At 45.4% G+C, this 27,705-nt stretch overlaps 1 protein-coding gene across 1 annotated transcript in view; it reads left to right on the top strand.

The window, feature by feature from the left end:
* Positions 1–27,705, top strand: part of VIPR1 (vasoactive intestinal peptide receptor 1) — a 117,190-nt gene that overhangs the window by 5,870 nt on the left and 83,615 nt on the right. The window contains exon 2 of the mRNA XM_024211855.2: positions 23,415–23,522. Within this exon, the coding sequence (XP_024067623.1) occupies positions 23,415–23,522 (108 nt within the window). The remainder of the gene's footprint in view (positions 1–23,414; positions 23,523–27,705) is intronic.

Raw genomic sequence — 27,705 nt, 5'->3', positions numbered from 1 at the left:
CAGCTAGAGTCTGTGGTAGTGTCGTCTAGTAGTGTAAGTCAGTGGCTGAGGGTAGGGTAACCTGGGCCCGCCCTATTCCACCAGGTTCTAACCCAAGACCCATCAAAATAATAGTCCAGCTACATGGCCTCGGAATGGGCGCCCTTACGCCTGTTCCCTGGGTCACTTCCTACCTCTGCTTCTGTTCCACCTAGGTCGCCTAATGGGTTGCGCCAGCCCTGCCAGAGGGACAGGTAACCATCAAGTGATCCATCACCTGTTGCCCATTCCCAGCTTCTATGACACCTGTGTTTTAGGAGCTTCACTGCGCAAAAGCTACTCAAGGGGAAGTTGTCCTACTGTCCTTTTCTCTAGGAAATGCTTCAGTTTGTTTTTCATCAAAGGAAATAATAATACTCAATGTTGTTGCTGTTGTTTAATACAAACCAAAATGTTCATCTACCCTGGGGGATGGAAAGTAGCTCCATATGTTAATATGTCCTACATCGACTCTTGTTATGAAGAGAGATTTCCTACCAAGTCTTTGACAGTATCCTTTTAAACTTTGCAGCTCAATTTCCTGAGGCATCACTTCAAAGTCACTTTTCATCATTTTAGAAATCCCTTTAGGAGCTTGTGAATGAAATCTGGCCCCCTATTGACCCCTCCTCCCACCCCGGCCCTTCAATTGCAGCTATCCTAGAGTCATAGAAATGTAGGGCTGGGAGAGACCCTGAGAAGTCATCAAGTCCAGCCCCCTGAGCTGAGGCAGCACCAAGTAAACCTGGACCATCCCTGACAGGTGTTTGTCCAGCCTGTTTTTAAAACCCTCCAATAATGGGAATTCCACGAGCTCCCTTGAAAGCCTGTTCCAGAGCTGAACTACCCTTATAGTGTGAGAGTTTTCCCTAATACTTAATCTAAATCTCCCTTGCTGCAGACTAAGACCATCACTTCTTGTCCTACCATCAGTGGACATGAAAAACAATTGATCCCTGTCCTCTTTATAACAGCCCTTAACATATTTGAAGATTGTTATCAGCTCCGCCCTCAGTCTCTTTTTCTCAAGACTAAACATGCCCCCTTTTTTTTTTTTTTTTAACCTTTCCTCATCAGTCAGGTTTTCTAAACCTTTTTGCATTGTTGTAGCGCTCCTCTGGACTCTTTCCCATTTGGCCCCAGCTTTTGTAAAGTGAGGCACCCAGAACTGGACACAGTTCTTCAGCTCAGGCCTCAGCAGTGCTGAGTAGAGCGGGACCGTTACTGCCCGTGTCTTACATATGACACTTCTGTTGATGCAGCCCAGAATGATATTCACGTTGTTAGCAGCTGCACCACATTGTTGACTTGTATTCAATTTGTGATCCACTATAGCCCCCAGATCCCTTTCAGCAGTACACCACCTGGCCAGTTATTCCCCATTTTGTGTTTTTTGCATTTGATTTTTCCTTCCTAAGTGAAGTACTTAGCACTTATCTTTATTGAATTTCATCTTGTTGATTTCAACCCAATTCTCCAGTTTGTCAAGGTCATTCTGAATTCTAATCCTGTCCTCCAAAGTGCTTGCAACCCCTCCCAGCCTGGTGTCATCTGCAAAGGTTATAAGCATACTCTCCATCCACTCTATTATTCAAGTCATTAATGAAAGAATAGTACCAGACCCAGGACTGACTCCTAAGGGACTCCACTAGCTAAGCCCTTGCAGTCTGACAGCATACTCTTCGAGTATGGTCTTTCAGTTGTGCACCTAACCTTATAGTAATTCCGTGTAGACCACATTTCCCTAGTTTGTGGTACTGTGTCAAAAGCCTTACCAAAATCAAGATATATCACATCTACTGCTTCCCCCATCCACTAGGCCAGTAACCTGTCAAAGAAGGAAATTACGTTGGTTTGGAGTGATTTGTTCTTCACAAATCCATGCAGGCTGTTCCTTATTACCCTATTATCCTCTAAATGCTTACAAACTGATTGTTTAATCATCAGTATCTTTCTAGGTATCTTTCTAGGCTAAAGTTAAGACACACAACAATCCTCTTAACAAAATAGCAGGTTTGTCATGGGTGCCCGTGCTCCAACTTTGCGGATGTCAGCTCTTGCCACCTCGTATTCATTGGCGGAGGCCTGCACACCAGTTTGGAGTCAATTGTCACACACCGAACTGGTGGATACGCAGTTACATGCTGCCATGTGCATCATCTCCGGCACCCTGCGTCCGACCCCAGTCCCATGGCTCCCAGTTCTGAGCAATATTGCGCCTCCTCAGATCAGACGAGCGGTTGCCACTGGCAAGTTACTGGAGAATCTACTCACCAGCTCAAGCCTGCCGCTGCACGGTGACCTTTTTAAACCACCAACTGCACGTTTGCCATCACGTCGCCCATTATGGTCTCACCCACCACGCCAGGATGTTAGGGCGGAAATACTCTGGCGAGTGGAGTGGATATCAGTTATAATCCCCAACCAGTCCCTCATCGCTGACCCTGCAATTTCCCTGCCTGGTTTTGACCTGCCCCGTCACCAATGGTCCCTGTTGAACAGGTTCCGGACCAGGCAAGGTCTTTGTGCAGCCAACCAGTAGTGCTTGGGCCTTCGGGACAGCCCTTTGTGCAGCCGTGGTGCAACACAGACGATGCACGTTGAATGCCTGCTGACTAGGTTCAGCGGTGGCCTAGAAGAACTGCATCATGCCACTGAAGATGCCATCACTTGGCTAGACGACTATGCACACGCTAAATAAAATCTAGGTATTGAAGGTAGGCTGACTGGTCTATAATTCCCCAGGTCCTCTTTGTACCCCTTTTAAAGACATGGAGACAATTGATCACTGTTCTCTCTTTATAACAGCCCTTAACATATGTGAAGACTGTTATTAGGTCCCCTCTCAGTCTTCTTTTCTCAAAAATATCCATTTTCCCAATAAGTCAAGTTTTCTAAACCGTTGATCGTTTTTTTTGCTCTCTCTGGACTTTCTCCAGTTTGTCCACAGCTTTCTTAAAGTGTGAGACCCAGAGCTGGGCACAGTGCTCCAGCTGAGACCTCACCAGTGCCGAGTAGAGCAGGACAATGACCTCCCGTGTCATACATACGACCCTCCTGTTAATACACCCCAGAATGATATTCGCATGTATCACATTGTTGAGGGGGGCCTCTCTCCTGGGAAGCAACGACTCTGAAAAAGACTCGGGTGGTGATTGTGGATAATCAGCTGAACATGAGCACCCAGTGCGATGCAGCGGCTGAAAGAGCTCATGCAATCCTTGGATGTAGAAACAGGAGAACAGGGAGATTTTATTACCTGTGTAATTGGCACCGGGGCGACCACTGCTGAAATACTGTGACTAGTTTTGGTGTCCACAGTTCAAGAAGGATGTTGATGATTCAGGGAGGAGCCACAATAATGACTGAAAGATTAGAAAATATGCCTTCTAGTGACTCCAAGAGCTCAGTGTGTTAAGCTTAACAAAGAGAAGGTTAAGGGGCGACTTGATCACAGCCTAAGGTACCTGCACGGGGAACAGAAATTTGATAACAGAGGGCTCTCTGATCTAGCAGACCAACGTATAATAAAATCCAATGGCTGGAAGTTGAAAGTAGAAAAATTCAGACTGTAAACAAGGTGCCATTTTTTTTTAACAGTGAGGGTAATTAACCACTGGAACAATTGACCAAAGGAATAGCGGCTTCTCCACCCCTGGCAATTTTAAAATAAAGATTGGCTGGTTTCCTAGAAGATACATGCTCTGTCTCAAACAGGAATGGATAAAGATCAGTCCTATGGCCTGGTTTACACAGGACCGCAGACTAGGTAATCACAATAGTCCCTTCTGGCCTGATAAGCAGTGACTCTGCAGCTTGGGTAGCTAGTAATAACATTACCTACAGCAGCAACGCACTTTCTCACAGTAGAGCAAGAGGAAAGTTCTTGTCCTCGTTTTGCTTTCAGAGCCTACAGACGCTGGCAAATGTCTCCCCATGTGGAGCGCTCTGGAGCCCCCGAGGGCGTGCCGGGAGGCGCTCCGCAAAGCCTTTAGCGAATCGCTGCTCACTGACTTGTGTTCGTTATGTAACGGTCCCAAAAAAGCAATTCCTCCCTCCTCCGCTGCAGCTTACAAACAGCTTGGTTTAATTGAAATAGCAGCGCTAAAAAATGGAGGGGATTTACCAGCGAGACAAGCCAAAGCAAGCAGGACTAGGTCAGTCGACTGTGTTCCTAATCTGATTATCTCATTACTGCTAATCAATTCCCTTTCTAATCATTCATTCCTTAAGCAACATGAGAATTAGCGACAGAGCTGTGAAATCTGTTGTAAGTAATTTGTCAGGCTGCTGCGTAACGTGCATTCAGACAAGCTGCTCTCTGGTCTACGGTGCTGAGCAGCAAGGCGCAACGCCATAAACAGAGCTTATTAGAGAGGGGTGGGAGTCTTAGGAAGCTTGGAGATTGCTTTAATGGCATACTTGGGTGTGAATGAAGTGAGCAAGAAGACAGAAGGGACCGTTAAAGCTCAAAGATTAGCTGAAGATCGGGACTTATGGCCAGAGCAAGGGGGATGTGATTTTCTGCATTGACAGGATTCCACGGCATCCCCTGCTTATACCTTTTAGGTGTCGAGTCTGCCAGGTACCAAATGCCTGGTTGTGAGGGTACGTGGCTCTTGTGCACTTCAGTGGGAGTTAAGTGAGTTCAGAATCTGACTGCCAGCGCTCAGCACCTCGCAGGACCAGACCACTGGTTTCCATTTTTCATCGTGGAGACCCACATTTTGAGACTCAGTTGTTATATAGGAAAAGTGATTGCTGCTACTTCTGTTAAAGCCCGAGGGGAAATGGTGGCCCAGATTTCAAACTCCCATGCACTTACTCACTCATGCAATACACTATGATGTATGCATCCAAGTCAGGATCTGCAAGCTCATCTGGCCAGTTGCGTACGGCATCACTGCATGCAAACCCGTGTCGCCCATTATATGTATTCTTGGTGCGTAGGACGTACAAAGTTTAACCTCAGTGAAGAGCAACTCTTGTTTCCAGCTTCGTGTGCATATAACCAACGTTGGGTTTCAAGGCCAGATTTGGGGCCTGGGCTGCTTTGTCAGAGTTTGAAGAAATCAAGACGTGTTTTACAAGAGAAGGCAGCAAACATATGGAAATTAAAAATCCAACTAGGAAAAAGGTTAATGCAGTTTAAATGAGGAGTCTGTTTATACATCACCCTCTGTTTATAGTTCAGCAAGATAAGAGCTAATTAATAGCTCTCTTCCTGTAAAGACTGAAGTGAATTCTCACCCTCCGAACTGGCTAAGGCCTCCGAGCGTACAAAGCGGTCAGCTCTGGGCTTTTTTGAAAGGGGTTGGTGGTGGATTGACAGCCCTGAGGCTGATGTCCTCCATCACCAGAACAGGTCCAGTATGCTCCTCGCATACCTGCCCTATCAATATGCTTCACCCCTGGCTCGAAGGGACCTCCTCCAAGGGCCTCCATTAAAGACAGGTGTTCCCAAGTCAGATGCACACTGAATGCTTCAGCCTGAAAATTTCAGCAATGCTCAAACAAAATCATAAACCCTCAGCTGTTGGCCTGTCTGCTGAGACTGTCAACAAAAGCGGGCCAATGGTGCGGGTGGCTCTGTAGAATAGTCCATTGGGAATTAGACTCTGACCATCAAACTCACTTCACAGCATATCAAAATGGCAACTGCCGTCAGTCACTACTGACCTATGTCATGTTGGAATCTGGAATCTGGAGCGCTTAATAGTTCTCCAAGCTATCCAGTCCCCAAAAATATCTCTCTTACATTGGTAGACTGGAGTGGATTTGGTTGTCAAGCAATTCAAAGGGCGGGATAGCTCAGTGGTTTGAGCATTGGCCTACTAAACCCAGCGTTGTAGGTTCAATCCTTGAGGGGGCCACTTAGGGGTCTGGGGCAAAATCAGTACTCAGTCCTGCTAGTGAAGGCAGGGGCTGGACTCAATGACCTTTTACAGCTCCCTTCCAGTTCTATGAGATAGGTATATCTCCATATATATATATATTTTTTATTGCTGGTGATGGGAGACTTGCATAGGAACCGAGTACTGATGAAGATCTGCATTGCACATAAGCGATCTGAGATGTACAGTAAAGACCTGGATTTTGCTCTGAACTTGCCCTCAGAAAGGCATAACAGGGAATATGTGAAGTATCCTGTGGAATTCTCTTAAGATTCTGGTAGGCATCTGTGCCTGTTGAGGTTTCCCCATGAGAACCTTGAGTTGGAAGAGTGACTCCATAAGAATATAAGAACAGCCCTGCTGGGTCAAACCAAAGGTCGATCTAGCCCAGTATCCTGTCTTCCGACAGTGGCCAATGCCAGGTACCCTAGAGGGAATGAACAGAACAGGTAATCATCAAGTGATCCATCCCCTGTCACCCATTCCCAGCTTCTGGCAAACAGAGGCTAGGGACACCATCCCTGCCCATCCTGGCTAATAGCCATTGATGGACCTATCCTCCAGGAACTTATCTAGTTCTTTTTTGAACCATGTTATAGTCTTGGATTCCAGTTCCATCCATTTTCTGCCTCACTGCATCATTGGCTTTGAAGCTTTAATTTTGTCTTGAGTGTTGTAGAAATTTTCAGGTTGTAGCCTTTCTAGCAAACGGCAGTGTTTATTCAACTTGGGAACAGCTGTCTTCTAGCTTTTCAGGATTAACAACCATTTAATGAAGACAAAGCTTGCCCTGAAAAAGGCATTTTAATTTGGAGACATGTAACATTTGGGAATGTTTTTGGTTCTTGTGCTGGGGGTTTTTTTCCAATAGGATAATATGCAAATACGCACAGCGTTAGTTATGCAAAGGTTATACAAATAAATGGGAGAGAATGCCATTGCTACAGACTAATAGTGTGTTAGAGGCACAGGATAATTGCTCAAATGTAATCCCCAGATGCAACGCTTTAATTCGTTTTCTATAATGATTTGCATGTGTTTTTCCCCTTATCAGATTTATGGTTAAGAAACGCCCTTTTTGATTCTGACTGATGATTTAACAGAGCAAGGATATCTCTGCTTTGTGCCAACTGATGGCTGCACTGGCAACTCACAGGCATCCCCCAGGCTGCATCGAAGCCCCACTGGGAGCGCTGGGCCTGATCAAAGCCTGCTGAAGTCAGTGGGGAATCTTTCCACTGTCTTCAGTGGGCATTGGATCAAGCCTTTAAGTGTCTTAGGTGTGTCTAAGGAGCCTATCATGGGTAAGTTTACACTGTGTTTGTAAAACGTGCAGCAGTGAGTCTCGGAGCCCAGGTCTGCGGACGCGGGTTCGCACGGCAGCGCTAAAAACAACCATGTGATCATTGTGACTCGGGCTGGCGCTCTGGTTCTGAAGCCCACCCCCGTCTCTGGGTTTCAGAGCCCGAGCTCCATGCAGAGTTACAACACCTACACAGCTGTTTTTAGCGCCGTAGCGTGAGCCCCACGAGAGGAGTTGGTAGCCCTGGGCTCTGAGTTTAAAACAGAGTGTCAACGTACCCTGGTGTCTAGAGAACTTGATATGTAGAGATGGGGGCATGAAGCTGTGGCGGGTGCAGGTAGGGGGACAGAGCTTTCAAGCTGATGGATCTAATTGAGGCTTGTATTCAAGGAGATTTATGAATGAAGGATGTCTTGCAGAACATCAGCTGTAATGTCTTCTTTACTAGCCAGTAAATATTTGGCCTTCATACAGGCAGGATGCTGAGCATCAGGTCACAGTGAAATCCACCCCCAACTGCAGAGCTGTGGGAGAGACGTTCATCAGTCTTTCCGCTATTCTGCTCTGTGGGCTGGAATACCAGCCTGCACAGTGGTTATAATAAGCGAGAATCAGATCCTGAAGTCTTTGCTTAGGCAAAACTCTCACTGTAGCCAGTCGGGGTTTAACAGGAAGAAGGACTCTAGGATCAGACCCAAGGTCAGCCGCCCCGCTCTTGTTATTGGAAGAGGAGTCTGTAACAGCAGTTCCTGGAAATGTTTTCCATTTATATAAACTGATGGGTATGTCACTTCATAGCGCAATAAAAATATTTGACTTATGGAAAAAAGAAAGATTGCGATGTTGGCTGGGAATCTATGCTTGTGCAGCCATAAAGCTCAGGTATTTCGATCTTCCGTTGGGTCTGAATGCTGCTTTTCTAAGCCCACTGAGGTTTCGGGGAAGAGATTCATATGAAAGATGATCTAGTTTCTCACTCTGAAAAGTCATGAAATTTCTAGCCTGGCCATTTATATGCCATAGGAAGCAATGCATATTTAGTAGGGGCCAGTAGAAACATTCCTTAAGGATGACACTTTGATTTCTTGTATGCTGATAAATCTATATATTAGGTAGGCTATAACCCTACTAAAATGTCCTACACTTGGGTAGCCAATTGTTATCGGTCTCGTCGTAAGGTGGATGGCCCCTTGAAGGAGAATCAGGGTCCAATCTATTCGTGATGGGCTTCTTTAAGGAGAACAAGCCAACATGGCCCACTTGCAAATAATTAACTGCTGAGGTGGCTGGCTGGCAGCTAATTGACTGACGAGCGCCTGGACCTGATAGAAGGCTACCACTGCTCTGTTGGAGGACTGTGAGGAGGCTTCTAAGGAGAGGAGCTCCCAGAGGAGCTAACAGGAAGAGGGTGTCCACGTGCTGACCTGTCCCAGCCAACAGGTGAAAGGAGAGAATAAAACGGAGCCAGCTGGGGAGAAGCTGACTGAGGGTTATAGCTGGCCTGAAGCATAATCCAGCTCCAGGAGGAGGGCGGGGGAGTCCCGAACCTGGGGAGGAGGCTCGTTGGCCTTAGCCCCAGGGTCAGAAGATGGAACGATGGGTTTGTGTTCCCTCAGCTGAGCTTGGGGCTAGCTGGCTCAGGTCAGTTAATGAGCCCAGCTGAGCTGCAGCAGAATCACCTGATTGGCCGGCCCACCCTGTTGGCTGCAAGGAGCCAACAGGCCTGCTTTAAGCTCAGTAGCAGTGTCAGGTCGCCGGCTGCTCAATGCGTACACCTGCAGCTGCGATGTCTCCTGTATCTGCCTTGTTCCAGACCTGCTCCTATCTCACTCCGATCTGCTCCAGCCCTGCTCCCTGGCCTGGCTTCTGACTCCGGCTCTGATCCTTGGCTTGTCTTCTGCTTCCTGTTCTGGCTCTAACCATTAGGCCAGGTTCCGGCTCTAAGCACTAGGCCAGAGTACCCACATCCCAGTCCATGACAAAGGGCTGGACTTGAGGGGCTAATACTGAGATAATAAATGAGACCCACACAAAGGGGTAGCTTATTCTCAGGAGCCAGGTCGGAGTAAATGATTGCAGGCACCAAGAGGGAGCCGAGAGCTGCCTAGCTGCAAGGCCATGCAGGACCACAAAAGGGCATGCTGGAGGCTGATGCCTGATCATAGGTCCCTTCTGTCCTTAAAATCTGTTCATTAGAATGATGTTGACTAAAGGCTTAGTCCAGCATTTTCAAGGGCAGCTAGTGATTTTGCATGTCTCCGTTTTCGTGTGTCCAGCATGACAATTTAGCAAGGCCTGCTTTCTCCAAAAGCACCCTTGATCAGCCTCCCCAAGGCAGCGCGGATGGGCTGGCTGGGGGAGGCTGACCCCCTAACCCCGCCCCCTCCGCCCGAGGCCCCGCCCCTTCCAGTGGCCCGGAGCCGGGCCCCCGTACCGGTAAGTCTTCTATGTTACTTTCACCCCTGGAGGCACCCCAAATCTCTAGCCACTCCTGAAAATGTTGGCCTTGTCAACCTGAATCAGAAGGGTGTAAACTGCATGCTTCAGCTTGCTCAATAGATGGGGCTGCTTTTAGGTAACGGAGGTGGAAGAATTCTCCCATGGGGATGTATCACAATGACCTGGAAAGAAAAGGGTGGTCTGAACAAAGAAATGGGGAAACATGAAACTCTGAGTCCTATACTTCCTGTCTGCCTCTCTCTCTTTATTCACGTACGTCTCCACAGCAGCAGCGCCTTCCCTCTGTAACATTAGACCAGAGCTTACTGGCCTTCCGAGCCCCATATGACAATCTTCAGAAGTTCGGGAGCTGTGGGTTGGGGCTTCAGCCCTGCTCCTGCTGAAGCCCCGAGCCCTGGCAGGTGCGCCCCACAGGGCTGAAGCCCCAAGACCCCCTCCCCGCTGGGCAGAAGCCTCAAAACCCCCCTTCATGCTAGGTAGAAGTCCCTACCACACCACATCACTGCAAGGCAGAGGTCCTGAGCTTTCCGCCCACCCCCAGCCTGGTAGGTGGAGAATGGGGGCACATTAAAGCCCCACTTTAATGGTAAAAGAGCCGCATGTGGCTCACGAGCCACAGTCTGGCCACCCCTGGACCAGAGGACAAGCATGCTCAAAAATACCCTCCTGCATTTCGCCCCATTCTCAGCCTTGATTTCTCCTGTTACAACAGAAGCCACTAAGACAAACTGAAAAGAGCAGGACTGGATAATCTGATGGCTACTAATGTCCATTGGCAACTATGTGTATTAGGGAAATGGGCTGAGGCTAATCAGATCCCCAAGCATTCGGGTTGGGCATCTAACTCCCATTGATTTAAATGGGGGTGAGGCTGCATTTCACCCACAGGGCCTCAGCTGATTGCAGCCTCCAGAAGGAATTCTTCACCCCAGTGCACCTCCCCCACCCCATCACTGGAATAGACAGGGTGCACCATTTATCCCTTTTTCTGAGGCGTCTGGTAATAGCCCTAGCTAGAGGCAGAATGCAGGAGTAGAGGGGTCTGTGCTCTGATTCAATGTGACAGCTCCTTTGTACCTAACGCATAGATCATACCTGCTGTAAGCACAGATTTCAAGTTCGGTTGGTTGGTTTGGTTGGCACATCTATATAAAGAAACCATCAGGATCAAGCAACTTGATCTTTTCCTCCATGGTCCTTTGCTTGGCCCGTTGTTTGCGCAACCTTGTGAGAATGTTAAACAGGTGTGCCTGCAATCACCCCTTTTGGTAAAAACAACGAGGAGTCCTTGTGGCACCTTAGAGACTAACAAATGTATTTGGGCATAAGCTTTCATGGGCTAAAACCCACCTCATCAGATGCATGGAGTGGAAAATACAGAGGCAGGTATAAATCTGTCTGGGGATTGGTCCTGCTTTGAGCAGGGGGTTGGACTAGATGACCCCTGAGGTCCCTTCCAACCCTGATATTCTATGATATTCTGTGAAATACACAGCACATGAAAAGATGGGAGTTGTCTTACCAAGTGCGGGGTCAGTGCTAACGAACCAATTCAATTAAGATGGAAGTGAGCTATTCTCAACAGCTGACAAGAACGGGTGAATACCAAGGGAGGAAAAATAACTTTTGTAGTGCTAATGAGGCCAATGTAATCAAGGTGTAATCTTGTCAACTGTTGAGAATAGCCCACTTCCACCTTAATTGAATTGGCTCGTTAGCACTCACCCCCCACTTGGTAAGGCAACTCCCTTCTCTTCATGTGTCAGTATAATAATGCCTGCAGCTGTAATTTTCACTCCATACATCTGATGAAGTGGGTTTTAGCCCACAAAAGCTTATGCCCAAATAAATTTGTTAGCCTCTAAGGTGCCACAAGGACTCCTTGTTGTTTTTGCTGATACGGACTAACACGGCTACCACTCTGACCCCTTTTTGTATGCACTAGAAAGGCTGGCTCGGATGTGTTGTGTGTGTCCTTAGAATAGGAACAAGTCAGACAATGAAAAATCAGCCCTACTCTCAATAATGCCATTGCTAACGCTCTCCAAAGCATGGCACTGCGCCTCTATGCCAGGCTGGCTTTGCCAATATGCCATAAAAAGAACAGGAGTACTTGTGGCACCTTAGAGACTAACAAATTTGTTAGTCTCTAAGGTGCCACAAGTACTCCTGTTCTTTTTGCGGATACAGACTAACACGGCTGCTACTCTGAAACCAATATGCCATGGCGCACAACAATTCTTTCCCAGGGGTCCAGCTGGCCCACATGCTTAGGGTGTAACTGATCGCCATATTTGGGTTTGGGAAGGAATTTTCCCCTGGGTCAGATTGGCAGGAACTCTGGGGGGTTTTCTCCTTCCTCTGCAGCAGGGGGCACAGGTCACTTGCAGGTTTAAACTAGTGTAAATGGTGGATTCTCTGTAACTTGAAGTCTTTAAACCGTGATTTGAGGACTTCAGTAACTCAGACAGAGGTTAAGGGTCTATTACAGGAGTGGATGGGTGAGGTTCTGTGGCCTGCAATGTGCGGGAGGTCAGACTAGATGATCATGATGGTCCCTTCTGGCCTTAAAGTCTATGAGTCTAACTCCGCCCTGCTTTGCTAAGAGGCAGTAACTTGCATTGTTGATACAGAAGAGCAAGTCAGCTGAGCTTTCAGTGGAGAGTTAGGCTATTCAGTCTGAGGAGCCAGGACTCCCAAGTTCTGTTCAGAGCTCCACCATTACCTTGTTGTGCCAGTTTGGCATACGCTAGATTTTTTTCAGACATAAGAACCTAATGTTGGAAATCTGGATAAGCTGCCTGATTTTCAGACCGTGACTCCCAGCAAAGTCAATGGGAGCTGGTAGATACTCAGAGCTTTTGAAAATGACCCGTGAAGGTGATTGCGTGAGAGTTGAGAAGCCTAACTTTGGGCAACTTTTTTTTTGTGTCTGTGTGTGTGCAAATCTTGGCCTTTAGCGTCGACATCTCTTTGCTTCAGTTCACCCATTTCTAAATTAGGTGCAAACACTGGCCTTGCAGGAATGTTTTAAAGCTTAATTCATTAAAAATGACCTGCAATGGTGGGGAAAATACCATTTTTTTAATCTTTGCTTTGATATATAAAGAAAGTCTGAAAGACAGTTGATTTCTCCACTTGTTTCTTAGCAGTTCAGGTCTTGTCTACCCTGCTTTTCTTGGAAGACTCTATTGATGATAGGGAAACTCATGGAATCCTAATGTGTGAAAACAGGATGGGCGGGGGGCACTAATCTGTTTACAGCTATCTGGCTTTGTCTTTCTCTTAATGCATGTTTAACTCAAATGCCTGAAAGACAGTTGGGAGAAAAGCTCTCTTTGTTAAAGAGTCAACACCCTCTCCATGAAGAACCTGCAACTCTCCCTCTTCAGTTCTCTGGTCTTGCACAGAGACCACCATAAAAAACAAGGAAGAGAAAACGTGAAGTTCTTGATATTACTCAGGTGAAAAATAAAATCAAGCTATCTTTATGCATTATAAAGAAGCAAAAGTCTTCTATTTCTTTTCCTTTGCAGTGTTTGTAAAGTGCCTTGGGAACTTCTGATGAAAGCTGTTGCAGAGATGCAAATCAAAACCATTTTTTATTAGTAAGTGTTGCTTACACATAAAGTGAAAAAATCAATGTCTGGCTGAATTGAGGGGAAGCATGATAACGCACTGTCTAAGAAAGCGTCCTATAATTAAGATCAGTCTGGGAATCCTTTCCGCTTGCTCTAAGTGGCTGAGTTAATTTCCTACAGAATGTAGATGTCAGAGGTGGCTTGGAAGAAGAAATAATTAGTATCTTCATGCTGCGAAGAGCTAATTATTGGTGGAAGCAAAGCACTGTAGTAGCTGGTACCTTACATAGTCTAATGGCTTTCTTGTTTTCCTGTGGCAGATCACTTTCTCTGCCGCATCCCTCTATTGCCTGTAGCACCAGGGTGATGTGAGCCAACGCGACAGGCGAAAGCACACGAAGGGAATGTGAGGCCATGCAGAGTTGAAATGCAAACCTCTGGACTGATGTATTTACTTTGGATCAGAGTTGGTGCCGATGAGATCAAAAGAATGATGAGACATGGGCAGGGCAGGGGAGGTCGGCAGCCACTAGCCTTTACGCTGCATCCAGGGACACTGGAAACAATAGTGAAAATGGAAGTGAAGGGTTTGAATGTTGCTGTTTGGGAGAGGATGGGGGGTGATTACAGCAAAGAACTGCTGCAAGCCGAGCTAGCCAAGGGCAAAGCCAGTTTGTCACAGAAGGCCAAAATAAACCCTAACCTGCAACTCCCAGGTAGGAAACTGCAGAGCTGGCTAGGAAAGGTGAGCTCATGTACACAAATCTGGTGCTTGTACTGGGGTCTTATAGGACTAGGATGCCGGAGTGCTGATCCATTCTGGCCACTGTCTTGTTCTAGCTTTAGGAAGTCTTTACAATGTCAGGAGTCTGTGGTCCAAATTCACAGGGGCAGTCCAGCTGCACCACTCAGGTGGGGCCCTCGTGCAGTGTCAGCCCTGGCTGAGTCATCTGCCGGGACTGAACCTGGGATCTCAAACCACAAGTCTGTACAGCTTAAGCTAAAGGGCCAGGGCCATTTGTGCAGAAGCGATAGCAGACTCGTATGCCTCTGTACGTGGTCTTGCCACTAGAGCGGGACAGAGAGTCCGTGTGTGTCAGTGCGGGTTACACAGAACCACCCTCACCCTCAACTGACGACTCAAAGGCTGCTTTGCACAGAGTGGCACAAGGCAGCGGGACTGTACCACTCAAGCTGCCCCTGTGTTTTTTCACCTCTCAAACATAGATCATAATTATGATGGTACATCCCTTCACAGTGAGGTCTCCACGGCACACCTCAGGTAGAGAGTGAGGCCGAACTTGGATCGTTCCAAACTCTTCCTATCTCCTGATGGCCCAAGGTGCTTTGGCCTCTTGCAATGAACTGCTATTAATTTCCTTTCACAGTTCCCGTTCCGCCATGTCATCTTTCTTCTCCTGTGAAAGAAGCTAAAGCCAAAGTTTTCAAACCTGGATCCTTCAAGTTAGGCCCCTGTATAAAAGTGTACTGACTCCCAAATGGGATCATTACCTGTAGCTCCCACTGATTTTACCAGGCTCTATTTCTACCGCCTGCAAAAAATTATATTAATCACCTCTTTGCAGATGCCCCACCCATCTGGCTGGAATTTGTAGGTGCCTGTGTAATGCCGACAAACCCCGGTCGTCAACGGGCAGGATCAAACCGGGGATCTCTGCAGCTTAGTGCATGAGCCTCTACAGCATGAGCTAAAAGCCAACTGGCTGTTAGCTAAGGCTGTAGAGCAAACTCATTTTATCTCGCTAAGTGGTCTTGGTGCCACTAGATGGGACAGAACGCCACACCGAGGAGGTGTGTGTGTTATACTTGTTTGCAAATATATATATTTGCAGGCATCTCTTTTTAACAATGGGGCCCACAGTGGTTTTCTACTGGATGGTTTGACTGAATTAAAGTCTGACTGACTCTGCCAGTTACAGCAGCAAGCACTTTGAGGCAGGGACCATCTTTCTGTTCTGTGTTTGTACAGCACCTAGCACAGTGGGGCCCTGGTCCATGACTGGGGATCTCAGGCACTACTGCAAAATTCCACTATATGCCTAACTGTCTTTTAAAAATCCGATAAGGCAATGCAAGTAGGAATGATAATTTATAACCAGACTGGGCAAACCACTGGAGAATACACCATAGGCAAAATTGCTGCAGTGATAACAGGGAATGTACTAAATGTGACACAACAGATCTTTGGCATCCCTGACCTCTATGGCTATTGACTCCATTGGGTAGTTCTGAAAACTGCCAGCTGATGTCAAACCAGAGCTTATGTTACAAATAATATAAATGTATACCATGCTCATGACTGTATATCTTAGCCCCCTCCATAGGAGCTTAGTAAAATGCAACTTTCCTTTGGTGTCTAACCCACTAGCAAATATTGAGGAGTATATTGGAATCCAGGGGTACTAGAGAAATTGTAATACTATGGACTTGTCTACACAGAGACCTAGTGCGTAGCAAGCTGGAGTGTGAATTTACAGCACACTAGTTTGCCATTCATTAACTGGCTGTTTGAACCCTGCTAATGGGCACTAAAAGTTCCCTAGTGCACTTTGACCTACTGCTGTTTGAAAGCACCCTAGGGAACTTTTAGTGCGCAGTAACAGGGTCCACATGGCCAGTTAGTGTGCGGCAAGCTGGCGCACTATAGATTTACACCCCTCTTGCTGTGCACTACGTCTCCATGTAGAAGAGTCCTAGGTCTCAGAATAAACAAGGATATAAAGAGCTAAATTCTTCCTTGATGTAAGTGCATTGATTTCTATGGAGGCACACCGGGAATGACAACCCTCGTTCGGAAGCACTTACATGACACCTAAGCACATGCTGAAGTGCTTTCTTGAAGCAGTGCCTCAAATAGCTCCAACAATTTAAAAATTAACTATACTCATGGCCATGTGATACCGACCCCCCCCCCCTTCTTATACAAATCCATTAACATCACAGGACCATGCCCAACTTCTGTAGGTTATTTTCTGATGCTTCCTAGTTAAGCTCCATCTGTATATTTTTAAATGCAGACATTTCTCAAACAGTCATTTGTCGGGTTTAATCTGCCCGTTATGTAAACCAGAGCAAAAGACTGTGCCCTGTATGAATTGACATGTGTGTTGTCTAATTTTTTAGCCTATTAAAAATAAATAAAGACCACACCAGAGAGCTAGATAGAGAAACCTTCTGCTGGAATATGATATCAAGTTGCATACCTTACGATGAGAGATTTAAGGAGCTCAAGCTATTTATCTTATCAAACGGAAGGTTAAGAGGCACCATCTATATGTAATCACCCAGAGGGAAGATATCTGACTGTAGGGGGCCATTAGTCTAAGAGTTTGTGTACACTGGCAAGTGAAAGACAAAACTTTTGTTGTTCAGAGGTGTTAAAAAAAAAACATACACCCCCGAAAGATAAGTCTTGCAGGACAAGCGGGGGTGTGAACAGTGCTTTGTCAGCAGGAGCGCTTTCATAGAATATTAGGGTTGGAAGGGACCTCAGGAGGTCATCTAGTCCAACCCACTGCTCAAAGCAGGACCAATCCCCAGACAGATTTTTGCCCCAGATCCCTAAATGGCCCCCTCAAGGATTGAACTCATAACCCTAAGTTTAGCAGGCCAATGCTCAAACCACTGAGCTATTTCCTGCCATCAGAACTAATGCTACTCCTTGGGGGGCTTTTTTGTCAGCAAGATAGCTCTCTTCTGCCCACAAACAGCGATTACACTGTGCCTTTTAGCGGCACGGCTGTAGTGGCGCAGCCATGTCCCTAAAAGCTGCATAGTGTAGACATAGCCTTGGAGACAAAGGCATAACAGATAAAGGCATAACAAGATCCAATGGCTGCAAGTTGGTGTTAGAACATTTTAAATAAGATGCAACTTTTTAACAGTGAGGATAGTGTCACATCACTTTTATAGGCTAGAGTAGTTAATCATTGGAACAGATTATATGGGGATGTGGTAAATTCTCCATCGCATGGAGCATTTAAATTATTACGTATTTGTTTTACCGTAGCACCGAGGAGCCCCAGTCATGGAACAAGACCCCATTGTGCTAGGCCCTGTGTCAATAGTTGATGTCTTTCTCCAAGTTATGCCCTAGTTTTCAACCACAAGTTATTGGGACTCATAAACTTTAAGGCCAGAAGGGACCATCATGATCATCTAGTCTCACCTCCTGCATGCTGCAGGCTACAGAATCTCACCCACCCACTCCTGTAATAGGCCCATAACCTCTGGCTAAGTTACTGAAGTCCTCAAATCTTTCAAGACTTCAGGTTACAGAGAATCCACCATTTACTCTAGTTTAAACCAGCAAGTGACCCGTGCCCCACGTTGCAGAGGAAAGTGAAAAACCCCCAGGGTCTCTGCCATTGTGACCTGGAGGAAAATTCCTTTCCAATCCCAAATATGGCGATCGGTTAAACCCTGAGCATATGGGCAAGACCCACCAGCCAGACACCTTGGAAAGAATGGTCTCTAGTAACTCAGAGCCCTGCCCATCTTGTGTCTCATCTCCAACTGTTGGAGATATTTGCTAATAGCAATCATGGATGGGCCATTTGCCATTGTAGGCAACTTCATCATTCCAACCCCTCCATAAATTTATCAAGATCAGTCTTAAAACAAGTTAGATTTTCTGCCCCCACTACTCCCCTTGGAAGGCTGTTCCAGAATTAACCTCTGATGGTTAGAAACCTTTATCTAGTTTCAAACCTAAACTTATTGATGGCCAGTTTTTATCCATTTGTTCTTGTGCCAAAATTGGCCCTTAACTTAAATAACTCCTCTCCCTCCCTGGTGTTTATCTGTCTGATGTATTTATAGTGTGCATTTACATAGTCAGAAGGAATGTTTCCCTCTCCTACAGGAATCACTAGATGAAATTCCCTGACCACTGTTTTGCCAGGGGTCAGACAAGATGATCGTAGTGGTTTCATTTGACCTTCAAGCTATGAAAGAGTTTTGTCAGCACGAATTTAATAGGGTCACATTATTCATGAAAGGTGAAGCCGTGGCTGACTGATGCAAATAACCTCCAGCAAGTGCTGATAAAACCTTTGCATCTCCCCAGCATGAATTGTGTACGTGCCACACGTGTGGCAGGAAAAAAAAAAAAAATTTTAGCGGTAAACCTTGTTTAGCAACATTTGATTAACACATAAGTAGAGTAATGAAAATAAGTAGGTTCCGTCACCTCCTTGCATAGGTTGGCTCCCAAATGGCCTGATCCAGAATTCATTGAAGTCAAAAGATGTCTCCCCATTGACTTCAGTGGGCTTTGGGGCAAATATTATCACAAGTCCCCCTGGACAGACTTTGGAGGAAGAGAGAAGAGATTTTAAAACCTCTAGAAATTGCCTAAAACAACTTTTGTGGATCTGCAGTCCAGCATCTCCAAGATCTTGCCAGGTGAAAGCCCTGTGCTGTGTATCCCATAGGGGAGATTGGAAATCTTTCCAAGGGGTCTTAGCACCAGTTTCTAGCCCTGACGGCTTATGGGCTGTCGCTGGTGCAGAACTCCTTCCTTAGAGGTTTTTAAGGTCAGGCTTGACAAAGCCCTGGCTGGGATGATTTAGTTGGGAATTGGTCCTGCTTTGAGCAGGGGGTTGGACTAGGTGACCTCCTGAGGTCCCTTCCAACCCTGATATTCTATGATTCTATGAACTGAACACAACGCTGCAGTCCTCAGATCACTGTATTCTTGGGCAAAATTCTTTCTTGGGGAAAGAAGGAAACATTTTTTTCTGACAGACTGTTTACATAAATTATAAGGCCAGAAGAGACCATTGTGATCATCTAGTCTGACCTCATGTACCACATAGGCCGTAGGACTTCCCTGTATTAATTCCTGTTTGAACTAGAGCATATCTTTTTCGAAAAACATCTAGTCTTGATTTTAAAATGTCCAGTGGTGGAGAATCCACCACAACTCTTGGTAAGCTACCCTAGCTGTTAAAAATGTGCACCTTATTTCTAGTCTGAATTTGTCTAGCTTCAACTTCCAGCCATTGGATTTGTTTTACCTTCATCTTTTTACAAAAGCTTAATGCGCATTAGAAGCTGCTCAGAGGTTTGGAGTGACAGAAGCAGTCCCAAGGTAGATGGGTTTGTGGACAGAGTACAAGTGAGATGGTCAGATGTGTGATAAGTGCAAGCTATCACATGGATATCCATTATAGCTATATCTTGTCTTTGCTTAGCTCGAAATCTGTTAACTGAAAGATGTAGGCGTCGGTTCTTTCTGCATTTCAAACAAGAACAAATGAACTGTAATCTAAGTATTAAATGTAGACATTTAAACTACGCTCAGAACAAAAATGTTCTCCTTTAGGAAACCATCCAGTACTTTCATCTTTCATGACTGGAAAAAGGCTAATGTAGTGCCCATCTTTAAAAAAGGGAAGAAGGAGGATCCGGGGAACTACAGGCCAGTCAGCCTCACCTCAGTCCCTGGAAAAATCATGGAACAGGTCCTCAAGGAATCAATTATGAAACACTTAGAGGAGAGGAAAGTGATCATTAACAGTCAGCATGGATTCACCAAGGGCAAGTCGTGCCTGACTAACCTAATTGCCTTCTATGATGAGATAACTGGCTCTGTGGATGAGGGGAAAGCAGTAGATGTGTTATTCCTTGACTTTAGCAAAGCTTTTGATACAGTCTCCCACAGTATTCTTGCCGCCAAGTTAAAGAAGTATGGGCTGGATGAATGGACTGTAAGGTGGATAGAAAGCTGGCTAAATCGTCGGGCTCAACGGGTAGTGATCAATGGCTCCATGTCTAGTTGGCAGCCGGTTTCAAGCGGAGTTCCCCAAGGGTCGGTCCTGGGGCTGGTTTTGTTTAATATCTTTATTAATGATCTGGAGGATGGTGTGGACTGCACTCTCAGCAAGTTTGCAGATGACACTAAACTAGGAGGCGTGGTAGATACACTAGAGGGTAGGGATCGGATACAGAGGGACCTAGACAAATTAGAGGATTGGGCCAAAAAAAACCTGATGAGGTTCAACAAGGATAAGTGCAGAGTCCTGCACTTAGGACGGAAGAATCCCATGCACTGCTACAGACTAGGGACCGAATGGCTAGGTAGCAGTTCTGCAGAAAAGGACCTAGGGGTCACAGTGGACGAGAAGCTGGATATGAGTCAACAGTGTGCTCTTGTTGCCAAGAAGGCTAACGGCATTTTGGGCAGTATAAGTAGGGGCATTGCCAGCAGATCGAGGGACGTGATCGTTCCCCTTTATTCGACATTGGTGAGGCCTCATCTGGAATACTGTGTCCAGTTTTGGGCCCCACACTACAAGAAGGATGTGGAAAAATTGGAAAGAGTCCAGCGGAGGGCAACAAAAATGATTAGGGATCTGGAGAACATGACTTATGAGGAGAGGCTGAGGGAACTGGGATTGTTTAGTCTCCAGAAGAGAAGAATGAAGGGGGATTTGATAGCAGCCTTCAACTACCTGAAGGGGGGTTCCAAAGAGGATGGAGCTCGGCTGTTCTCAGTGGTGGCAGATGACAGAACAAGGAGCAATGGTCTCAAGTTGCAGTGGGGGAGGTCCAGGTTGGATATTAGGAAACACTATTTCACTAGGAGGGTGGTGAAGCACTGGAACGAGTTACCTAGGGAGGTGGTGGAGTCTCCTTCCTTGGAGGTTTTTAAGGCCCGGCTTGACAAAGCCCTGGCTGGGATGATTTAGTTGGGAATTGGTCCTGCTTTGAGCAGGGGGTTGGACTAGATGACCTCTTGAGGTCCCTTCCAACCCTGATATTCTATGATTCTATGATCTTGTATTTTATATTGGATTCCATCTTGGTCCAGAGCAGGGATATGCAACCTATGGCATATGTGACGAAGGCGGCATGCGAGCTGATTTTCAGTGGCACTCACACTGCCCAGGTCCTGGTCACAGGTCCAGGGGGCTCTGCATTTTAATTTAATTTTAAATGAAGCTTCTTAAACATTTTAAAAACCTTATTTACTTTACATACAACAATAGTTTAGTTATATATTATAGACTTATAGAAAGAGACCTTCTAAAAATGTTAAAATGTATTACTAGCACGGGAAACTTTAAATTAGAGTGAATAAATGAAGACTCGGCACACCACTTCTGAAAGGTTGCCAACCCCTGGTCCAGAGTTTCAGATAATATGTCCCGTGGTTGTGAATACATTGTAAGTACCTAGGTTGATAGGCCCAGAGCTCTAGATGTTGAGAGATCCTGTTGTGAAACCATCTATTTTCCATGGGTAGAATTCTGATGTCTTTATCTTTGGCCCTACTGGTCACAACTTCATGGGAATTAAATATGAGCCTCTGAGAACTGAGCTTTGTAGCTAATGTTAAAAGTTGGAAAATTGTATTTTAATTAATCTAAAAGCGGAGGTTACAAGAAGAAGATATTCTGAGTTATTTTCTTTACAATCTCCAATAATCCCACTTCAAAGCTGCATTCGAAAATTTCCATTTACCCCAGTGAAAACAAAGATAAAGCTTTGATTATAACTTCCAAAGGGAGTTGAGGTTGCTTTTCGGCTTTCTGGTTGTTCAAAGCATTGTTGTTTGCTCTCTCCTTATTGATCTGAGGTATCAAAGGCGCTGATGCAGTCTTGGCAAATCGATTGTGGAGTTAGGCTGTTGGGTAGCATGAGTGAAAACGTTTGGCCCGTTTCACATCAATAATATTTACTGAAGAAATATGCCTTGACAGTGGTTTTCTGAGTTCCTTTTACTATTCAAAACATGTTTTACTAAGCGCTTTTTTTCTTTACAATCCAGTTCCATCCTCTGGGACATTGGATTTAACCACAGCCTTTTCCTAGCCTTTGGGGAATTGTTCTATGCCACATCATGGGTGACTCTTGAACAGGATTGCTAGAGCGAAATGGCTGCAGTATCTATCTATCTATCTATTATTCACATTCTGTATGGAATTCTGATATATTTTTTCATTCCAAATCAGAACAAAACGCGAACATTTTGAAATGTCCAGGAAAACAAAAATTCCAAAAAAGTTCAGTTCAGGATCTTCGAGATATCTTGTTTCAATAGTGTCAAAACATTTACTTTAATTTAGTTTTGATATTTATATTAAAAATTAAATATAACATCTATAAATTAAATGGTATAATAAACAGTATATGACATTAAAATGATATTTTAATATAATCTATGTCAAAACAAATTGAGTTGAATTGATCACATCAAAATTAAACATTTCCACATTGAAATGAAACAGTCTATCAAAATTTTGTTGAAATCGACTTATTCCCACAAAACATTTCAGTTTCAATGAAACTGCAGTAGCAATAGCGAAGTCCTAAATGAACTTCATGGAATGTCTTGCATGACTGTTTTGGGGGTTTAAAAAAATCTGCTGGGGTATAATTTACTCCTGCCACCCAACGCATCCACTGCATCAACCATAATTTTGCACCTATGTGAGTGACAGTTTCAGTGGCATGAGGAATGGGGGAGTTAGAAAGGAACAGAAGCAGTCTCATCTTGTGCACAGGTTGGTGTGTTCAGATCAGGTACTTTAATTTGGAGGGGGAGCAAGAGATTTAATCTGAGAATCTCTAGTGTTTCCATCTATAAAATGCACCACTCACTATTAACCCAGATTTGTCTCAGTCCTACGCAGATGTGGCCTGTGTCTCCCTGTCAATTCCAGAAAATGTTTGATACCACAAATGCTGAATCTTGAAACTGAGGTTATTGAAAACTGTGTGTTTAAAGAACATAATCCCAAATTATTTCACTCATTCCTCTCCATTTGGCAGAGTCAAATCCCTCATTCTGGGTCTTCGGCACATATTTTTAAAATCCCTTTTTGGTTTGCGTCTAAGATAAAGTGTAGTATTGTGAGCCAGCCTCCATTTAGAGCAGTATATAGTACACTAACATGGGGGTAGTCTCAGGGATCTAAACAGTCTTTTCCAGCTCTAACTTCTGTAATCCTCTGATCCAGGTTTGGGATTTGATTGAGAGAGTTGGAAAACTGGATAGAGCTGGTTGTTCGCAAGGTAGCCATGAATCATGCCCTGCATAGGGTTTCTCTGCATGCTTTCCATACAGCGCAGACAGAGCAGTCTCTGAATGTTGTAATATGGTCATCTCTTTCTCTTCTCTTTCTGTAGGTTGCGGAAGGATGTGGGACAACATAACCTGCTGGCCCTCAGCAGCAGTGGGAGAAGTTGTGGTGATCCCATGCCCAACATATTTTATCTTCTTCTCCAGTTCTCTGGGTAAGCGAAACTAGGCCGTTCGTTTACTATAAATGTCACTGGGTATTTTCTATCTTGATTCACTCCACCTTCCTTCTGGTGAATGGTGATCATGCTATTGTTTGAAAATTAAAGTTGAAACACTCGGTGATGACTATTCAGAGGTACTGGACATGTGCTACTCCCCATTGACTTCAGCTGGAGTTGTGGGTGCTCAGCCCGTCTGAAAATGAGACACTGTAGCCAGTCGAGGGCTGTAATGCTTTAATCTAAGAAAGGTTATTGGTAACTGGGTGGAGTTTAATAGCCAAGGACACACAGGAGGTCAGGCTAGGTGACCTCATGGTCCCTTCTGGCCTTAAACTCTATGATTCTTTATCAGTTAATAATAATGGAGATATCCTATCTCCTAGAACTGGAAGGGACCTTGAAAGGTCATCGAGTCCAGCCCCCTGCCTTCACTAGCAGGACCAAGTACTGATTTTGCCCCAACTCCCTAAGTGGCCCCCTCAAGGATTGAACTCACAGGCCAATGCTCAAACCACTGAGCTATCCCTCCCCCCTAGAAGTAGGTAAGTAGTTGAGTAACTAACCTACTTGACTACACCCTTGTATCTATCTCCTCACTGGTATGCCCAAATCCCCAGTCTACTGACATGGATTCACAGTTATTATTTTCCATTGTTTCTTTACATTACAGTAGAGACCAGAGACACCAGTCACAGTTGGCGCCCCATTTTGCTAGGTCCTATATAAAACATACAAAGACAGAGTCCCCGCACCTTGCACTCCATGGGCGGGATTATCACTGACTGTTGGCCTAACTCTGCTCCCATTGAAGTCAATGGGAGTTTAACCAGTGACTTCAATGAGAACAGAGTTGGGCCAATGCTGTTCACTTTGAAAATCCCACTCTAAGAAGTTGCATACAAAGTAGAAAAATGTTTTTTTCCCCCTTGGAAAATTTTGACAAAAATGGAAAAAAGTAGTTTCCCTCTAAATTTTCCACAAAAAAATGTTGAGGGTTTTTTGTTTTTTTTTTTTTTTTTTTTTGGGGGTTTTTTGGGGGGGGGGGGGTTAAGTGAAAATTTGAAGACCAAAAAATTCCATCCAAAACCTAAACAACTTCATTTCAGAAATGTTGCTGTAGTACTTCATGAGAGTTGTATCTTGGGTACCTCATGCTCCCATTATCCTCTTGAGACCAGGGTCCCTAGTCAGACTTCATCTCCCATGATGCTCCACAATCTTCTCTCATGGAGGGGAAGGCAATGTATCATGTGACTCCTTGGCAATAATGCATCATGGGAGATGTGGTCCAGCCAAGGAGCCTGGCCCCGAGAAGAGATGGGGGACATGAGACAGTTGAATTACAACTTCCAGAAGACACTTCAGCAGCATATTCAAATCAAAATATTTCTGGTTTTGAAAGAAATATTTGGGCTTTAAGCATTTGTTTTTTTTTACTAAAGTCTTAATTCTCCACAGAAAGCAGATGCCTTTCATGAAACTTGTGTTTAATTGAAAACCCAGCTTTCCATTGAAAAGCCCTTTTTCTGGAAAATTTTGAACCAGCCTGTGACAGAGTGGGAGTAGCTTACGGCTGGCTCACCACCGTGTACTTTGTATGCATCCCCACCTGGGCCAAATAGGGAGATAATTGATTAGGTCTGTGTGATTAACTGGTTAACAAGCTTCAGAGTAGCAGCCGTGTTAGTCTGTATCCGCAAAAAGAACAGGAGTACGTCTGGCACCTTAGAGACTAACAAATTTATGCTCAAATAAATTTGTTAGTCTCTAAGGTGCCACAAGTACTCCTGTTCTTTTCTTGTGGTTAACAAGTGTATTCAGCTCATCAGCTGGGGATTGTTAATTGGGAGACAGGGACGCTGGAAGGAAGGGCAAAGAAGATCAGAATCTCAGAGAGGTGAGACCTCCCTTCCCCTTTACCTCCCCACCCTGTGCCTAGCAGGTACGTTGAAGCTTACCGAAAGCCTTACTGTGATGGGACATGAAGCTTCATAAGACATTCTAAATAAAGTACACTGTGGTGAACTTACATAAGAAAGCACGAGGACTACCTGCAAAGAGGAATCCAGTGTATAGGAGCCGATCCTGTGACAAAGCCCTGACACAAAGGTTCGATAATTGAGTTGTATACATACTTGCAATTCCCTCCCTCCCCGATCATTGTAAACAAATGAAGTAAGTGCCAACTGTCCCAGCTGCCCCTCACGCAGTTAACAGGCTGATTTCTCAGAGACCCTGTGGCAGGGAGGAGAGATTTGAAGGAGGAGTGGCCTGCCAGGTTGGGCATTCCTGTGTGAGGGCCGGTGTGTGGAAGAAGGCACGGTGGGAGTTGTTGGTGCACAAAGTTGACAAATGAGCAGCTATGATTGGCACCATTGCTGGTGCCGAGGAAGCGTGAGGAGGATGCAGTGAGAGACAAGAGTGGACACGTAGAGTTGATGATGGGCCTTGAAGATGAGGATGAGAAACGTGACCTTGATGCAATGAAACTTGGGAGCCTCTGCAGGGGCTCAAAGGAGGCGATGTGGTTGGAGCAACACATAGGCCAGATCGTCTTAGCAGCTGTAGTTTATATGGATTAGAGGCTGGTGGGTGATATACATACAATCACTGAGTCAGATTCTGCTACTCTGAATTCTGCTCTCTGTTTCTCTGGGGACTGCACTGACGTCAGTGTGCAGAACTGGGCCACTGTTTCCAAACAGGAATAGTTCAAGGAATGCTGTAACTGCAGCAACCATTTGCAAAGATTTTTTTTCCCCACTATCTGGGGACTTAGATGTCATGGTGGTGGGCTCCTGTATAAGAACTTAGATTGTCAGAGAGATCTGTACTTCTATAGATATAATTTCAAGATGGCACCAGCTATTGATTTGGAAGAAGGGTCAAGTAGATGCTGGGATACTGCACCGTTGGATGCTAATTTAAGGACATGCATAAATAGGTGGGAAAATTCCCGATTTCCATTAACTAACTCATATGTCTGTGTTTTGGATCTTTTCTGGATCCAACTCTGCCTGGATGCAATATAAATGTCATTGCATCACTAGGACAACTTCTCTCTACTCAAGGGAAACGAATGTATTGATATTCACTTGGTAGGCATTCACCAACTATCTGTCTCTGGTACTTACGTGATCCCTATGACTCTAATATCCGAGTGCCTCACAATCTTTAATGTATTTATCCTCACAACACCACTGGGAGGTTGGGCAGTGTTCAGGAGCGACACCAGGGTTTTTGGCGCCCTCGGCGGGGGTCCTTCCGTGCTCCTGGTCGGCGGCGCCAATTCTGCGGTGGGGGGGTACTTCCGCGCTCCTGGTCTTCGGGGCACTTCGGCAGCGGGTTCCGGAGCGAGTGAAGGACTCGCCGCAGAATTGCCGCCGAAGACCCGGAGCGCGGAAGGACCCCCCGCCGCCGAATTGCCGCCCCCCACAAATCTTGGCGCCCTAGGCAACCGCCTAGGTCGCCTAAATGGAAGCGCCGGCCCTGGCAGTGTTATTATCACAGATAAGGAAGTGAGCCACAGAGAAGCTATGTGACAGGCCATAGCAGGAAGTCTGTGGCAGATCAGGCACTTGGACCCACATTTCCCAAGGAACAAGGAAGTACCCTAACCACTAGATCATACTTCATCTTTTCTCTCCTCTGGGAAAAACTACTCTAGATTAGTGACCCAAAATGGCTTTCAGTAAAACCCTCTAGTATTACAATTATGCCATGAAAATTAAATCAGCGTATGTAATAAAATCTTTGTTACACAAGACAATCTGGGCCTCTAGTTAATTAATTATCTGATGTATAAAACAGACAAGCTTCCGTTGTATGTAATAAAATCTCTTTTATATCAGACAGAAAATTTGGCCCCCAGCAGAGGTGATAACCTGACAAGTAATAAGCACAAGAAGGCCAAAAGAGAAAGTGGGTTAAGTCACTGGTCTAGCCGTTCTGGAAAGCTGACTTTAAATCTTGACTCGTGGGCAAAGTAAGAATGAGTCTGCTGGTTGCATTGTTATTGATTATTTTCATTACAGGAACCACTGCAGGCCTCATTTGAGATGATGAGTTATGCTGGAGGTTGCACATACATTTATTAAGTGACAATCCCTGGTATTAAAGGCATACAGTCTAAATAGACAAGACAGACTAAGGGTAGGAGAAAGGAAGCAATATT

Source organism: Terrapene carolina, unplaced genomic scaffold (genome assembly GCF_002925995.2).
Source record: "Terrapene carolina triunguis isolate 2854851 unplaced genomic scaffold, T_m_triunguis-2.0 Scaffold111, whole genome shotgun sequence".
Lineage (NCBI taxonomy): Eukaryota > Metazoa > Chordata > Testudines > Emydidae > Terrapene > Terrapene triunguis.
Note: the sequence above shows the minus strand (reverse complement) of the source record. Positions and strands in the feature narration are given on the sequence as shown.